The sequence below is a fragment of the Micropterus dolomieu genome, linkage group LG18, assembly GCF_021292245.1.
Source record: "Micropterus dolomieu isolate WLL.071019.BEF.003 ecotype Adirondacks linkage group LG18, ASM2129224v1, whole genome shotgun sequence".
Lineage (NCBI taxonomy): Eukaryota > Metazoa > Chordata > Actinopteri > Centrarchiformes > Centrarchidae > Micropterus > Micropterus dolomieu.
This window is the reverse complement of record NC_060167.1, coordinates 11798441-11817225: the sequence shown is the minus strand read 5'-3', so window position 1 is coordinate 11817225 and position 18785 is coordinate 11798441. Positions and strand designations below refer to the sequence as shown.

Here is an 18785-nt window from a genome sequence, read left to right as displayed (position 1 = left end):
CTCCGTGGCTGTTCTTGAATGGCCCAGCCAGAGCCCTGACTTAAACCCAATTGAGCATCTCTGGAGAGACCTGAAAATGGCTGTCCACCAACGTTTACCATCCAACCTGACAGAACTGGAGAGGATCTGCAAGGAGGAATGGCAGAGGATACCCCAATCCAGATGTGAAAAACTTGTTGCATCTTTCCCAAAACGACTCATGGCTGTATTAGATCAAAAGGGTGCTTCTACTAAATACTGAGCAAAGGGTCTGAATACTTATGACCATGTGATATTTCAGTTTTTCTTTTTTAATAAATTTGCAAAAATTTCTACATTTCTGTTTTTTTCTGTCAAGATGGGGTGCTGAGTGTACATTACTGAGAAATAAAATGAACTTTTTTGATTTTTGGAAAATGGCTGCAATGAAACAAAGAGTGAAAAATTTAAAGGGGTCTGAATACTTTCCGTACCCACTGTAGCTGTCGTAAAAGATGAAGGGACATCCTTAAGGAAACTAACTGCCATATTCTTCCTTTTGAGCAAGGTCTGGATTAATTAATGTTTATCAGCTATCTAACCAATCAGCAAGCCAGCTTTCTCAACACTCAAATTGTGTCTTGTCTCAATGGTGTCTTGATGTTTAACCCAAATTATATTATTGTAGAACATGAAATTAGCAAGTTATTAACACACATACTGCCTTTTACTGACCATAGGGAAATCAGAAATCTCTGTAACCATCGCAATTATAAATCTGTGTAATATGGTAGCTATTATACTGTATTGTTATGTTTTAGATCAGGATTGACTGACCATAGTGATGTTTAAAAGTATTTGAATTTTGTGGGTACAACTTAAATTTAAATCACTAGTCAGAAAACTGGAAAAGAGAAGCTTGGCTAATTGACAAAAGGAGCTTCACCGTCATTTTAGCCTGAGGCTGGCCCCCAAACCTCTTTAAGCTCACATCTTTGTTTCTTTCTCTAGTTTTCTTAGACGTCTTTCTTTAAGTTTCTTTTGTGACTCATCTGAAGTCAGCACACAATTTGACTATTTTCTTAGCAAGCATTTGAATGCCTCAATATTAAACTAAGGAGCAATGCAATGCACACTATATTTTGTGTTTTTATCCTCGCTGAACAAGTTAGTGTAGCCAGATATATTTTATATGACTAGCCAACTTGTAACCCAGGAGGATTGTTAATTTTCCAGTGTAACCACAGCTGTACCGGAGCCACTGGAGTCCAGCCAACTTTGAAAGTAACTTTCTGAAAGAAGCCTGCTGTGTGTTCTAATGGAACGAAGGTTAGAACAGAAGAAACTTTGAATCCTGCATCTTCTGAGAATGGTAGCCGCAACGTCTTGGCCCGGAACTTTGTGCCCCAGCATTACGTTGTCGTCTTACAAATGTGTTTTCAGATACTCTAATAAAGCACCTCACTTTACTATTGCCAATAAAATCAGGTTTACTTCATCATAATATTTCTTTGTAGCAGAAGACAACGTCAGTCTATCAAAAGAATTATATTCCTTCTTCAGAGACTGATCATATTAATAAGAATTTTAATCAATTCAGTTTTATTCCCCTATTATTAATAGTGTGATGCCCCAGAGGAGTGTTAATTAAAGTAGTCTTTCTCCTACATATAGTTTCTGTTAATTAGAGAAAGAGTTTGTGCAAGTCAACCGAAACGTTTTAGAATTGAGCTCACGTTACAATGCCTTTCGAGCTGAGACAAACATGCCTTCCAGTATTAATAAACATGACTGACCTGCAAAGTTAAGACGGCGGATGTGCTTGAGCAGGTGAGTGCCATTGATGGGATCCATTTTAGCGCAGAGGCCCACCTTCCCTGGGCAGAGCTCCTGGTGCATATTGTGCAGGGCATGAGCCATTGCATAGACAGCGTCAATAACAAACTGCACCTTTCCTTCCTGCTCATAGGTCGAGTCCTTTCCTATCCGCTCCTGATCTGTAAGACAGATAAATGTAAATTAGACACATCACATGCATAATTATATTGTATGTAGGTGACTTTGTAAATCAGTTACATGCATTCAAATGGTGAAAAATGCATCCTCTGTGGTCACCTGTTTGGCTCATTGTTAACCATGTCAAGTGCAACACTGAGACATTTGTATCCATGTAGTTAAACAATTGTGAAGGAGACTAAAAGGATTTGAAACATTTAATCAGAATCACATATCTGTAATTCTATCAACTGCATTACGCAATCAAGAAAAATACATTCACAGACTCAAGTGCTTTCTATGAATGAGTCTAGCTTAAAGAATTATCCACATGTGAGTTTGCCCTTGATCCATGTTTGAAGTAGGCTGATGATGACGCAGCATATTTAGTACTTGTTTCAGACAACTAATATGCATAATATTACCAAAAAAGATTTTGAAAAGTTCCCTCTTCAAACTCAATTATAGAATAACTTGAAGATACTTCTTGTATTTGCAACATTCACTATAACGTACCATTTCAACACCTCTACCCTCGGGTCCCCCAATTCTGTGCAAACCACTTGGAATGAGCTGAACCTTTTAAATGGAGGGTGTGGCATCAGTCCAAAAGGCATAGAAAAAAATGCATTGCTCCTCTGTGAGGCTTATTCTTTCTACGCTGAATAGGTCTTGCCTCTTGCAATTAGCTAGAAGGTAAATATCTGGATCACTGCAGAGGAGCAAATCAATTCCAATATCTGGAGTGCAAGGTTTTCTCCTCCGGGAAATCTCATCAGTTAAAAACAAAAACTCTTTCTTGTCTCTCCGGCAGGAATACATGGATTTCCCTCCAAGTGATTGTGTACACATTAGGTCTTGGACCTACATGTCTGTGCCATTTACTATTACCTATAGGCCTCGTGCCATTTTTCATTAGCAACTTTATATACATTCCACTGTGATCGAATCCTGACCTGCTTGACTGAGTGTCCAACTGTGAATTCAGTCTTTATTGCCTGGGTGTATTTAGAGGCAAATCCAGCGAGGAATCGGAGAAGCAGGCAATGAAGACATCCATTCAGAGGACAGGGATAATCCGCTAATAGGCTCAATGTAATAACTTGTGATAGGAATTTATTAATCCTGGCCCAGGTTGTTCCATAGGTTTTTGTGATTGCTAATTGCTCTGAGAAGGTGGGGTCTGAGAATGAGATACAACATGCAAGCCCTACCTTCTACTTTCTCCTCATGAGCCTCAAATCTTAAAGCTGTCTCAGTGTAACTCTGCTGGATGTGGAAAAGAGATTATAAAAAGCAGGTGTGTTCAATTTAGCTTAGCTTAACTAATTACCAGGGATGAGCTAATGATAGAGCTGCATATATTTATATACCTGCCAAACAGAATTCAATTAAGCTTACCAACTAATAAGCACACAGTGGGGGATCTGCTGCTGACATATCTATAATAATGGCTATACTGTTGGGGTGGAAAAATTACGTGAGTATTGCTTGCTATCATATTGTGTATGTATTATACAAAATACGAGGCACCGTCATTTGGCCATAGCATACAGAGTAGAAACTAAGAAATGTACTTGATAACTTTGAACTGGGTCAAAAAACATACTCTACTTAAGATAAAAATATTGAAATCATAAAATCCCAAGCAAACACAATCACCTGTTTACCTTTGATTTTGGGACCACTAAAACTTGTGCTGCAGGTGCATACTTCAACAGTTTGGACTACCTCGATATCACACACTTTTTGGAAAACTAGTATGTCACAGACAGGCACAACACGCAGAGTCAACAATAAAAAATTCAAATGTTGTTAAGCAAGGATCTTGTACTGACTCCTCTCGTTGCGTAACATTGATGCAGTGCCCAAATATTAAATGGAACAAGGTGACACCAGGAAACATTTACTGTAAATGCATGTTCAACCCTGTATCTGCTGCTGTATAATTACCATAATAACCCTTATTCATTATCTTACCTGTGGTGCGATATTAAATGATTTAATTAATTATTATGATACATGGAGTGTTTCTGTGGAAATACAGTCCAATGGTTCTAGCCCAGAACCTTGAAAAAATAAAATAATTTGCATATATTCTGTAAAGGTTCAAACAGGTTTTCCGATTCTACGTCAGTGTAGTGGTTGAATGTTGAATGATGTCAGAATGATGATGCAGTCATGCAATATGTTGTAACTTCATCAATAGTAAATCCTGCTTTACCAGAAAATACGAATTGTATGTACTCTATCTGATTATCATTATTGCTTTACTAAACATTTTGTCTGTGTGACTGATCTGATCTGTCCTCTTAAGGTTCGAGCAATTTTCAATAGCCACTTCAATCTGAAAGAGTGCTAGCCCTCAAATCAGTAAAAGTCTCCTTCTGTCAGCCATCTTTCATTTACTACATCTACAGCTCCTCACTGCAGACCAGAGGCCTTTTAATGTCCCTGATTCTCTCATGAGCTTTTGAAATGCATGAATTATTGTTGGAGGTTACGGCTTAGTAATTAAGGGCCACAGGGCCTTGATTGGACAGAGATTGTCACAGTTTGGCCGACATGCTTATGCCACGGGGAATCCCGTGAGCCAGAATGGGTGTGAGAGTGATATTTCTCTTGCAGGCTTGGCAGGCCACCCACACAAACTCTGTATTGTCTCTTCTACATAAGACCATTTCCCTTTTCCCCCCTCAGTCTCTCTCTCTAGCTCCCTCCTCATTGGTATTTTGGCGCTCTCATGCACATTTTCCAAGCTGGTGTTTTGCTTTCAGAGAAATCCATTCAGATTAAGCAAAGTGTGGGTGTCTTCCACTCTGAGGTGTCACACAAGACATTTTGTGACAGTGTGTGTGGGCTAAGACCTTTGACCATTTTTTCAGCTTGTGACTGGCCACAGGCAATCCAGGCTTTTCCTGCCAAGGCAGTTGGGCTGCCTCCTTAATTAATGAGCTATGAACTGCCGCTATGTGTGCTACTCTTCTATTTCATCATTTGGTTCATTTTAGAATTTGATTTATATCTTCTTATATCAGAATTTACAGCTAAAGCTGCTATTTATGCATTTTTAGGGCTGGAACTAACCATTCTTTTCTTTATTGATAAAGCGTTGGTATTATTTTAATAAAAAGGCCCATCACAATTTCCTATGGCCTAAGATATTGTCTTTCAATGACTGATAAGATATTGAATTTACAAGGATTAAAAGAGCAGCAGATTTGGCCTTTTTCTTAATAAATCACAAACAAATAATCTACTATCAAAGTGGCTGTCAATCGACTAACTGATTAATCCATTAAAGTTCTACTTTAGGGCAGAAAGACTAAGGGCCCTATTTAAACGATCTAAGTGCACGGCGTGAAGCGCACGACGTGAAGTGTGTGGCACAGTTGCCTTTGGGGCATGTACAATTCCAGTTATGCTAGTTTAACATAGCAAATATCGTGGGGCATTTAAGCAGCAAAACAAAGAAACTGTAGTTATAAATGTGACATGACAGAACAAAGGAAACAGAATTCAACTTTTAGCTTCTGAAATTATTTAGACGCACTGATGGAGGTCATGATTGATCAGGAGGACGGCTGCTTTACTCCAAGCCGTTTCTGTCTATCTTACAGTTGTATGAACCTGGACTGTGTGTGCGACCTTTTGGATGTGTAGAAGAACACAGAACATAAATTGACATTAGATCCTGACCGATCCTGTCAGAGTGTAGAGATTTTAATAATCAATGAAGTCATGCTGCTGCGCCTCGTGCATAAATGCCTACAGCGTCTCTTTACCATCAGGATAATGTGCCCCTGAAATAAAAGAAAACAGTGAAATGCTGCGCCATTGACATTAAGACCTGTTTCTTTTTGCTCAATGGCGCAATTTCTTTTTTTGCTGCCTAAAGATAGCAATGCGCAAACAATTTGCCTGACCACTCCTCATTTTAAGCCCAACACTCTCATGGGCACAAGTGCATTTGTTATTTAAACAACGTGGGAGATTTGTGTGAAAATGACTACTGCGTCAATTGGAAACTAGCAATAACACTTGCTCTGCGCCTTGCACCGGGTGCAAGATAGGGCCCTAATTGTCTTCCAATTTTCATATCACAAGCCAGATATCTTAACAAGCTGTCAAACGTTGAAGTTAAGTCGCCGACTGTTGACTTTACCAGCTATTAAAACAACTGTAGTCAACGAATTTAGTCAGTTGCAACTAATCAAAATTAATTCTTTGAGCTGGCCAAACAACAAAGTAAAATCTCTTCGCTGTAGTCTGGTTTATATGTTATCTGCATGCTGGTGTCTGTACTATTTCACCTCATCCAAGGATGGTTTCCATAACTAAGACACACTACTTCAACTGTACTGTTTTTATGTCTGAAAAGATACAGTAGAAAATGTACGGCATATTAGGGCCATTGTAGGTTAAAAGAAAAATAATAATAATAAGTACGGAGCCGGGGGAGGGAGGTGTTATTCTGACAATAACTTAATATAATATAATAATAACTTAAATAAATTTAAGTGAAAAACAAAACACAGGAAACTATTATTACTACTACTATTTTTCTGATGTGCTTGTGTTAAAGGGTCTATACTGTATTAAAAGCAAGGCATGCAGATGTTAGTATAGCCATCATATACCCACCAGTATTATGAGATACTTCCTTCTGTCCAAAAGAGTAAGAAATTGAGGAAGAACTGCAATTTATAAATGTTTAAGATGCAACACATGCTTTCAAGTGGATTTGTTGCGGTCCCTTGTATCTGCCTAACTGTCTGAAAGCCCCACCTCTTCTCTTATGTCTGCACTGACTCTTTATTATTAATGACTAATTTAGAAAATTAACTTGTTAATTTACCACTTTATTCTTGTTTTTTCTTGTAAATATACGGCTTTAATTTCGGAAAGTTTTTACACTAAATATTACCCTCTTGCCCCGGCTCTGTAATTTACTTATTTTTTTACCTACTAGGTCTGCACTGGTACATACTGCTTCCGAAATAGCCATATGCTCACACTCTAAAGGCAAACACTGACAAAAGTTCTTGCCTTGGCCCACCTACAAGTTATATGTTACCAAACTAATGCCAGCCATCTAAATGGAAGCATTACAACCTTAAATAGTGTTACAAACTCAGTGGCATAATGTGGTACAAAGTGTAGCTTGCTTTATGCAGTGCAGGTGGTGACAGACTGAGTCATGTTATCCCTTCTGGGTTTACCATAGCTGTATGCTCACGCTGCTCAGACCGTTCGGTCTTACAAATCCTTATACTCGACTCAACCCGACTTGACTGCTGCTCATAGCAGCTCACATACGAACTCGCTACCCTCAAGACTTGCCCATTAATACCGAAGAGAGCGCTTGGGGTGCTTTTGGTCTCGCCAGAATCTTTCATGTACCAGACTCTTAGCAGACTGTTTGCATGCTGCCTGCAGACTTTAGGGAGGACTTTGACAGACCTTAACTCTTGCTGTAGTTTTGGGGTTGACAGACAACATAGCATCAACATAATTATCACTGTAAGTTAAGTAATAGCACTTCTTGATTTCACAAGTTATCATCTTTATGTAGGCTACAGCTTAATAGTTTTGTGGGATAATAAAGCATATTGTTTTACTTCCACTTGATATCCGCATATAATGTTAGTTATGGCCTACACTCATGTGGACTGAAAAATATGCAACACCAAAAACTCTATATTAAGTATATATACTACTATATATTTAGAGGTCCAGGCCCGGATATACCAAGGCAACACACCACTACAACCTCTCAGCACTGCCTAGCAGTTGAAAAATTATAAACAGTAACAACAATAACTGATCAGTTAAATTAGTCTAATTTAGTTACCTGTGCAAGCTTTAACAACAAGCAACATACTGTATTTTGTCTGTTTTTTGTGCTGTTTTCTTTCTTTATTTTAATGTATAAATAATTTTATTTATGCTTGGTATAAACTTATCTTGTATAATGTAATAAATATGCTATGTAGACAGTCAATACAGGCCTGGAATTTAATATATACAAAATAATCACAATTAAAATTGCAATCACAACGGTGAGACATTTTCCCTCAAATTGCTTAGCTCTATTCTATGTTGTTTTTATTTTCAGTATACAAAAGAAAATCCCCCTGTAACAAACTGGCAGCAAACCTCTGACCCAATGTATGCTGGGAAAGGCTCCAGCCTCCTGCAACCCTGAACAGGATAAGCGGTTTAAAAAATAGATGCTCGGATGAAAAAGCAAAGCAAATGCTTGCTTTATCTGTATTGCTGTGTTTCCTGCTGCTCCACCACATCTTTAATACGCCGGAGAAATAAGAAGCATATGAGATGGGTCCCTGTGCTACCATTCCACATTAATCAATATCAGTTTTACATCTCCTTCTTTCACAGATAAAAGACAAGTCCCCCCCGTCACTCATGCCCTCCTTATCCTTTGATCACGCTGAGCAGTCTTATACCTCTCAGGACACTGATAATTCTGCGGCATGCCCATGAGGTTCTCTCACAGCTGCCCCAGAGACACAGCAGAGAGGCAGTGTCACACTTTAACCTCAAACAAATGCTGTGAGACTCTCTCTCCCCGTGAAGCAGAGCTGATAGTGAAGATTAACACTAAAATGTCTGTAATGAGAAAGGCGAGTGACAGAAGAGCTCCTGACTGCATTATATAGGTGCTTACCGCATTCACTCCACTATAGAGACAGTCTTTACCATGTTGATGTTGACATTTTTTGTCTTACAGTATAGCGATCACTTCAGTCAATTATTTAGTTGACTGTACAAGATTTAATTGCTGTGTGTCTCATAATCTGTTAATTTAACGTCATGGCAGATATGTTCATGTTTTTCCTATTTGCAGTTTCATTCTTTTGTATTTAGTTCAATGTAGTCTTTTTTTTAAAAACCTTTTTGTCTGACTTTTATAAACCTGCAAATAAAATATAAATTTATAAATAATAATAAACCCCTAACCCTAACAGCCTGACATTTTCAAGCAGCCCTTTATTATTTTAAAGAGTAAGTCTGGTGATTTCTTATTGTTATTTAAAGCTAGGGTAGGCAACTTGGAGAAAGATTGTGAATATAAGCAACCGAAAAAATTCCAACCCCTCCCGTCAGGCCTCCCTCAAAAACATTTTTGATGGGCAGAGTACGTGCAGTTAGGTAGGTAGATATACAGGCAGGAAGATCAGTAAGAGACATTACCTAGTCCAGCCTTAAGACCCTTGAAAAGACAAAAACTGGCCTGTGTATCCAAAGTCTTATACTTATATCTTATTCCTCTGTGCCATAGACCTCCATTTTTATACAAAAACTATAAAAAAAACAAATAAAACCACTGATGAGCCACACTGTTTAATTTGGTGACATGTTCCTTCACTGAGTTGATTACACATTCCCGATGTTGTTAAAAGGACACTACACCAATTTTACACAGTCGGTTTACAGAATTTGGGGGTATGCATATATGCAAAAAAAAAAACCTAATAAACATAAATAAAACCTTTTGTGACTCCGGAGGGGCTCAAGTGATGTCACTTGAGGGAGTGTTTGGGGCTGAAGTCTGAAAATTAAAGAATTTGAAAGTGGGATTACCAGAACTCTGTACATCAATTAACACAATCGAATCTCTGGCCGAACTGTTGCATTGTTCATTGTTCATTTTGATCTTTTCGTGGCATTTGTTAACTATAAGAAAAACAGAGAATATGCACTGTAAATCTTGAAATACTAAGAATCTACAGTTACAGAGCTGCTTACAAATATATTACCTATAAATGCAGTTGAGTGAATTAACAGATTTTATTTGGCTCAATTTGATATTTTTCCACTTCACTGTTATTTTATAGCCTAATAGAGATTCTTGTAAATATTCTAGCAACCAGCTGTGTATTATGACTCCAGGGACAGATTCATAAAACTCTCTTTAGATTGAAGACCAAAAGCTTATACATGCACAATAGCAGAAATATACATACACTGTTTTGTTCCAGATCTGAACACCTGCTTACACACTGTTCCATGTTTTATATAAAAATGTAAGCTCATATTATCCAGGTTGCTGATCAGATGACAAGCTCCTGAACCTGAGTTCCCCAAGGAGCTCGCCGGTGTTCTCGGCAGCATTCCCGCTGGCAGGTATCAAGGGGTCACTTCTACCAATCTCAAGAATAACTCGTCTATAAGTATTATATTGAGTGTTACCTTACATATAACCCTCTGTGTTCTCTCTTGTGCTTAGTGTTGGGACTTACTGCCTGGGAAAACGATGCCAGCTGTTTGTTTTACATTGCGCCTCTTGAGTAAAATTTGTAGTTTCTCTCTAGTGCATTTAGTGATTCTGTATTGTTTCAACTGTACTGGTTTAGTTGTTTATTGTTTTGCCAAGACCTTTCTTTGTTAAATCCAGAGTGTGTATATATAAATAAGCAAGACTCTCCTGGGGTCCTTATTTCATACCACTGGACGTCATTACAGACACCATTAAATAAAATATATGAGAGTGATGATCACTCCCACATTTATACAGAAATGGATGTCAACATACCCACTGGACACATATCAGAACCACTGTGGCTTGTCTGGCACTAGCAACATCATCCAAGCAGCCTTTGAGTTGTTATGCACAGTAGGGGTGGGCAATCTAGTTATGATTTTCTTCACAGTATATGCAATTTATTATATAAAGCAATGTAAATATATTGTGATATACAACATTTTCCATAAACTTGATTAAAGAACCTTTCAGAGATAAAATTATCAGCTTGTGGATTATCCAGGGAATTAACTACCGAACAAATCACAATGATATAAATATGCTGTAAATCCAATATTGCCATAAAGCAGTCCTGCTTAGCTACCCATAGTATAAATGTTACGGCAAAATCTCTGACAGCTGAAACATTTCTGTCAGCTCATGGTACATCTTATCACCCACTCATAAAGCACAGCCATTGGCGCACACAGCATTGTGAGATAATGCACAGCTGCTAGATGATTGTAGAGGTATACCTGGCTAAAATGACTGCAGAGTAAAACACTTTAACTTGCAATTTTCCTGCCTTTTTTGCTGAAACTGATTCAACTTTATTGTCATTTCTGGAAGCTGTAGATTGTGGTGCTGTTAATTATCTTAAATTATCTTGCTTGACACGGAGAGGTATTTCTGCCTACACCATTTACATTAACGATATAAATGACTGTGAAATCAGTTTACTGGTATTGTCTGATATACACTGAACAAAATTATAAATGCAACACTTTTATTTTTGCCCAATTCATCATGAGCTGAACTCAAAGATCTAAGACCTATGTACACAAAAGGTCTATTTCTCTCAAATATTGTTCACAAATCTGTCGAAATCTTTGTTAGTGAGCACTTCTCCTTTGCCAAGATAAGCCATCCACCTCACAGGTGTAGTATATCAAGATGCTGATCAGACAGCATGGGTATTGCACAGGTGTGCCTTAGGCAGGCCACAATAAATTCCCTTCTAACTGGGTTACACATACTTTACTACTGTAGTGTTTTGATCATAGACTGTATAAAAGAAGTGGACATAGTCATCGTGATGTCACCCGTTGGTTTGTGGTTTTGAAGCCTCGAGTTTGGCCATGTTGATTTTTTGCAACCAGGAAGTGCCCGGAAGTGACCATATTTGGACGAGACGTGGAGCTAACAGTCGTGTGTGGAGCTAGTTAGCTTGCTTAGCTAGGTGCATGTGTAATTCACCTTAACTAACATTTTAACAAGGCTGATAATTTTGTCTAGCAAACAACAGTCTTAAAACTAAATGTACTCACCAGAGAAAGTGAACAGCCAACTCCTAATAAGATTTTTCAACGGCGCTGGTTAAATTTACACAGTGCTGTGGGCTCGAATCACTCTAGCCTGACTGACAGGTCGCCATGGTAACAACTTGTCAATGACAGATAATCCCGCCCTGAAGCATACTCTGCTTTATGGTCTATTTTAAAATAAATGGGACCATTATATACTAAATGAACGTCATGTTGTACTGAAGAAAACTTGAAACTAGCGTTTGAGACCATAAACTAGAATGCAGGTTTAAGGGACTTTCACATTGAATTCGCGTCTCAGACCAGAAGTTTCCCGTTTGGTTTTGATAAACACAGTTGAGTCTTGTCAATAGCCTACATATGTTGCTTTGTCATTTCTGTATTACTGTTCCACTTTCTCAGATTTCTGCCTTTTTTTTTAAGCAGGGTGTCAACCAAAAGACTGGCCAGTGAAATATCTGGTGATGAAAAAAAGTGCAGCTCCATCACAGAAGAATGAATAATTCTAGTGTGTGTCGTAGATGTTACATTTAGCTCATTATTTATCTAGGTCTCTAACAGGAGGTAACAATTTTGAGCTAGCTTGCTGATTATATTTATCTAATAATTATGCCACTCATGTAATAAGCATGTGTCTCACATCATGACACTCAAATTATTGTCATTGTCATGCTCATCAATTTTGCTTTTATTATAATGAAGCATCCTTTGTATAAGGAACTATTAGTGCAGCCAACAGTCACTGATTTCTGTAGATTATTATAAAGTAATTAAAAAATTATTATTAAGATAAGAAAGAGGTCTGCAAGGAAACCCAGTTTAACCCCCAATCGTTTAAAAAAAAAATTGAAATAAATCACGGTTAATCACATGATTTTCTGCGATTAATCACATTGTTATGCGCAAAATCAAATAATGAATTCTAAAGTAGTGTATTGTACACTTTAAATGTACTGCCATATACACAAAAGTGCAATAACGTGGTTTGCAAACACTTTAAACAAATTAGGTGCTTTTTACCAGCAATATTCCCTTTACACAACAGCAATAAAATATTTCTTGTAAATTTCAACTTAAACATTAATATAATCAAATCAAATATAAAACCAAAGCTATTTGCCACTGCCAGGGCATTACCTTTTATGTAGCTTGAGTCCAGAGCCACAATCTTAACATCATAACAGGCACCTTCTGAGCAACAGGTTAACATATATAAATCTGTTTTCTTGGTTATTTTCTGAACATGCATCAGTAGAAACAATTTTTTTTTCATCAGGGAGCAGCATAAACAGTCTATGTTCAGTAGCAAGTGTCCCTGTTAGAGTGAGGTGAAGTGTCACGGTTGTGCCTCACGCACATGCCTGCCATCAAGTTGAATTGTCTTGAACTATTTGTATCCGATGCGCAGCACACATCATTGGAAGAGAGACTTGTTTGTAAGTTTCCAGAATCTATTACTGTTTACTAAAGACACTAAAGAGCATCCCAGCAAAACTAGATGAAGGCCCATCAGGTAAAGTTATGTAGCCTATAATTTTAACTTAAGTTAGGCTACAGCTGTGTAGAGCACAGAAGCAGTTCAAAAAAGGCTACTAATAAAAACTGCGTAAACATGCGATAAAATAATTGTCGGCGTTAATTAATTAATGCATTGCGTGCCCAGCCCTAATATATATGTGTGTTGTTAATTGGTGTTTAAATCCTAATAAAACAGCAGGTTTTTCCACCTTAAGACAGATAGTGCTATTCACAGCTGTGTAACGTACGTCACTGAGCCAGAAGCTTTAAGCACCAAGCCATTCACTTGTTTCAGCCATGTGGGTAAACACACTAGACTCAGCAGAAACATAGTGCAGCACCGAAATGAGCTTTGAGATTCACTGTGATTTTGAATATTGAATGTATAGCTGTTCCATTTTTATAGGTATGCAATGCTGTCAAAACACTTTCACCATGAGCCAAATGTGTCATCTTCGTCAAACATCAGAAGAATCTTTGTTAAAAGTTTGAACAAAAAGGAGTGTTAAATAGCTTTTTCCTACTTGTGCACTTTTTCAGCCCGGACCCTTTCTTCACGGCGTGTCGGCTGAGCTTGCAGTTGAAGTTGTTCTCCCAGAACTCTGCAAACCAGATATTCCTTCTGTTGTTTTCCAGCGTTCGGCTGATGAAGTAACGATCAAACCCTAGACAGATCAATGGGTTTATGGTCATTGACACAGTCAGTGTAAACAACAGTGTTGGTGCAGTCTGTGACCCAGAGCCTCTGATGTGTTCTACTGTATAATTGATTGAATACTGCATATGTTCAATTTACTTTGTTGCTTTGTTTCACTGAAATTTCGTTTTCTGGACATTTGATGATAAAAATTTCAGCATTACACAGCAACTTTTATTCTTCTTCTTTCTATGAAAATAATATTTCACCTAAATATGTAAATGGTTTTATTATACAATGCTCTTCTCTGTACCTTTGATGGACTGCCGCTTAGGCAGGATGGTGACTGCACCCTCTGCCATCTCCTCCTGGTGCACAACCGGAGAGATCTTTGAGCCCCAGCTGTCCGAACCCACCCAGATGAAATGACCGGTCTGGTTGGCCTTTTTAGCTGCATGGAGTAGCCGCCTGCAAAGGTGAGGAAATGGATGTTTCAGTGGATAAGGTCAGCATCCCGACCAGCTCCACTTTGATTTTGTTTTGCGATTCATTACACAGTGGTCTGGCAGAGGTTGACTGAAACGGCTGTGTTCCCACATGTTTCTCTGCCGTCCGCGGGAGGCGTGTATTTTTTTTTTTTTAATCTTCAAAGGGGTGTTATGTAGCTATTTCCGGGCCTTACCTGATATCGTCTTCGTTGGCAAAAAGTATAACTACTCTTGCGTTTGGGTTTTCTCTGAGTCGCCGAATGACCTTGTCAAACTCTCCCTGCTTGGGCTCCCGAGGAATCTTGACGGACTGGGAGATGCACACACCCCCTAAACACACAAACAAGTTTATAGATATGTCAATATGACAATTTAGAAACTGTCGCACAATATCTTCACTAGAAATAAACAGTGAATAAAACATAAAAAATGGTACTTTACATATTTGTTCCCTGAAGTGTGATTGACCAGCAGAAGGATAATTAGCTTCTAAAAGAAAGCCTGGTAAGACCTTTTCCTCATCAACAGTATGTGGGTTTCACATCAGATCAGGTCTCACTTGGAACATATCTTTAGTAGTTTTGTGGGACAGGAAATGATGTCACAACGTGTGTATTACGTTGCTCTAAATTTTGAATAGGGCATTAAACCTTCCTGTACTCATGTGGATTTAGCAGAGACTTCTATTTTGAAAAGGTTCTCGTAAAAAAAAAAACAAAACACAAAATTTCCTACACTTTTGAGTCCTTGCAAAAGCAGACTGAAAAACAAACAAACAGCGTAATGTGTTTTGTGCAGTCGAAGCAATGTTTCCAGTGCTTCAGGATTTCTTGGGTGAGATTTAGAGTGTCTGAGTGTGTGTCGTGTTGTCTGAAGGATTGCTTCTTAGCATCCTCCAGCTTTCGGGACTTTAGGGACACAGCCAAGAACTGTCTTTGTACAAACCGTACACTGTAGATCCAATACAGATACATACTGTACCCATCACCGTTGTAATTGGAGACCAGTTAAGTGTCAGGAAGCTAATGTTTGTAAATAACTCTTGGCCAAAGTGAGTCTGTGTTCTCCAAAAAGCAATCAGAGGAAACAACTAGCAGGAGTGAGACTACTGAAAATTATTGAACACATAAATGCAAATTAATTAAAGTTACACATTCCTCTACCTTGGCTGAGTCATGTATTCATGCACAACCTACACACTCAACAACCTGATACATGAAGCTCATACAGACACTAGTACAAAAATGCTTCAACCATTGTTATTTGAGGATTTTTAAAATAGATTATTGTCCTGTGCAGTCTAGACTGCTGTCATTCTGTGGTTTTCCAACTGGGTGCCCAGCTCAATGAGGGGACAGCTAAATCTGTCCCCATTTAGCTGTCGAAAAAACGCTTGAGGTCTGAGACCCCGTATTGGATGAAACTGGCTCATTCTTTCACAGCCGTCACCAAACCTCGTTAAGTTTGAGAAGGTCAGACAGAATTTCTGACCCTGTCCTAGGAGATGCAAAGATTTTAAATTATGTCAGTGAAAATATCTGCAGCAATTTCGCATTGAGAGCTGTGTACAGACATGTTTTGAGAGTGGTGGCCTGCAATAGCCAATGAGAGTTTAGACAAAAGAAATGAATGCAGGCTGTCTACTCTGCACCCAACTAATTTTATCCAAGTTTATCATCATCTGACCCTTTAAATATTTTGTTTCTTTTTTCTGCATAAATGGGTGCACATATAACAGATCATAAACACGTCCTTCTACTTAAGCTCAGTTTTTACAAATTATGGTAAAAAGAAAACATCAGGATGAAGGCAGAACAGCAGGATATCAAGATCCCTCACCATCAAATAAATCAAAATAAAATATTAATGTAAATAAAAATGTATGTTCTTAACATGTCACACAGCCTGCAAAACTGATTCGTCAACTGTTTCTTGAGCAGGAAGTGCATTGTGTGGTTGAACCTAAAAGCGAAGTGTGGTATTACGGCTGCACAATTAATGTAATCGCAACTGTGATGTTGTCATGTGCGATTACATAACCAAAAGGTGTGTAATTTACTAAAACAGAAAAAGTGTGTGTGAGGCTCTCTTCTCTGTGTGCGCTGGAGTCTGCTCATCATCTCCACCAACATCGGACTCTCGCATGTGCCCCTAAAAACAAATAAGCCTACGTGCAATGAGAACAATGATGAGCAGTTATTATGGTATCATTAGTTAATCATGAGCAGTCTGCAAGTAACTTTAGGACAACAACCTACCGCAACCTCCCGCCCTGCTGCAAATCGTTTAAAACATCGTCGGACGCGCCACCGGAGCAACGAGAGAAATGCCAGTGCTCTGGTCGCTCTGTGACAGAGACAGAGAGAGGTTGGCAGCAGCTGAAGCAGTAAGACATAAGAAAATTGGGAGAAGATAAGGAAGGTTTGGGTTTGGGTCACTGCCATTTAACGTTAGCTGTATTGGTGCCTTTTGTTGTTAAACATGTTCAACTTTTCACAGAGCCAACTTGCTTGTAAGTCACTTTTCATCAACCGACCTGGATGGGGCGGGCCATTAAAAAAAGTTTGACAAGCTATGGCAGATCATTAAATGTTGGACAATATGATTATTGTGAAGTTAACACTAAGCATTAACAAATTAGAGACCAATGTAGAGCCTTTTTCCTGCAAAAGGATTTAATGAATAAAAACCCCCACAGAAATGAAACAGCTCTAACTGGACATAATATTCAACTAGTGGTAAAATAGTTTATTATTATATGAAATTATAATCAATGTAGTATTTAATATATTATTGTTATATTAGCAGTATACTATTAACTAAACATTATACTCTTTATTTAATACACTCATGCACAGTTCCTCAACCAGGTTATGGAGACAGATGTACACTGAGCTGGAGCCAGGATGCCAGTGTGCCAATATGTGTTCCTTCTAGCTGCCTCTTCCATAGAGCAACACACTCGCCTTGTTCTGTTTTACATCTGTTTTACTAGTTATTGTTATAAATATTGTTTATTGTTTAACTTTGTTCAAGTTGAGGAACACATTTCAAAATGTCAGTATTTTGTGCATTTTCCTTGATAATTAAGCAAGCAGACTCAGAGTACCATTTGTTCCATTATAATCGAATCGTGAATCGCAATATTGTCCACAATATTCGCAATATGACTTTTTCTCCATATCGTGCAGCCCTATGTGGTATCCCTAAAAATCCCACTGTGTGGATGCCTCAAATCATTTATGGTAGACCGTGTGTCTTGACCGCAGTGATGAGAGCATTTCATCACTTCAGCCATTTGTGTGTGATGACCCACTTGTCCAGTTGACTGAAACAGCCACTATTATCGGTCAGTTTCGATGTTTAAGTGAGAAGGCTGCAAATGCCACCATCATTTTGCAGTTTCTCGCATGCCACAGTAGATCCTGGTGTTATCTTAACAATGTGTTCACTACAACTAATGGAAACGAATAGTGACAAGGTGCCGCTGCAGAGTCTGGACAGCCACAGTCATAAAATCTGTAAATACAATTTATACTTTTTGCCTTCCAGATAAAAAAACAGACACATAGTATGTAAACACAATCTCGATTTTCAACAATTTCATCAACAAACAGTGCATTTGTTTGTATTTGAATTATGTGAACACTGGATTCCACCACCACTAAATCACATTATGTTGTACAACACTCACATGAACAAACTTGCCACATGAACAAATAAGCCAATGATTAGACTTAGACTGCAGAGAGAAGACATTTTTATATATACATGATGGCAAGCTGTCAAAATGTGAGTGAGTTTTAACAGCATATCAAAAGCCAAATTGAGGTCAATCAGTTGATGAGGCAGTCAAGCAGATTCTCGCTGCTCTTAGCATCAGATCCTCACTCGAACACTGTTTAGTATAGCTTTGCAACTGCAGACACTGGGTGTGCAGCATCTTCTCCCTGTTTGCCCATACTACTGATTATATTATTCTTTTTGTTTTTTGCTGTGTATAAGAGGCTTATTTTGTGCTGCACCTGACCAGGGTATAAAAGAGAGTACCGTAAAACTTCGATTAATAGCCCAGGCAAGTGACCCTGCTTATATTTGGGACAGGCATCCATATGGGACAGGCCTTTAATTCCATTTGCACAAAACTGAAACTACTATGAAAACAGTATATTTATTTCAAACGGTATGAATATTACTTGTATATCAAATAATATCAAATACACTAATTTGTTTGATCTAGCTCCTACAGACGGCTTTTGCACTTTTATTTTGTAGGCAGCAATGTAACAAAAACAAACATACCCAAGGTGTGGCAGAAGTTAGCAAACAGAAAGCAATGGACTTCACATGACAGGATTCATAATGTGGATTAATTT

At 38.3% G+C, this 18785-nt stretch overlaps 1 protein-coding gene across 4 annotated transcripts in view; it reads right to left on the bottom strand.

Annotated features, from left to right (window-relative positions):
- LOC123956610 (metabotropic glutamate receptor 4-like) overlaps nt 1–18785 on the bottom strand; it is a 174246-nt gene that overhangs the window by 46482 nt on the left and 108979 nt on the right. For all 4 annotated transcript variants that reach the window (XR_006821583.1, XM_046028924.1, XM_046028925.1 and 1 more), the window contains exons 4-7: nt 14604–14739; nt 14235–14389; nt 13809–13949; nt 1755–1955 (exon numbers count right to left, since the gene is read on the bottom strand). Coding sequence is in view for 3 of the 4 variants with exons in the window: in XM_046028924.1 (XP_045884880.1) it covers nt 1755–1955; nt 13809–13949; nt 14235–14389; nt 14604–14739 (633 nt within the window). In the remaining variant the exon portion in view is untranslated. The remainder of the gene's footprint in view (nt 1–1754; nt 1956–13808; nt 13950–14234; nt 14390–14603; nt 14740–18785) is intronic.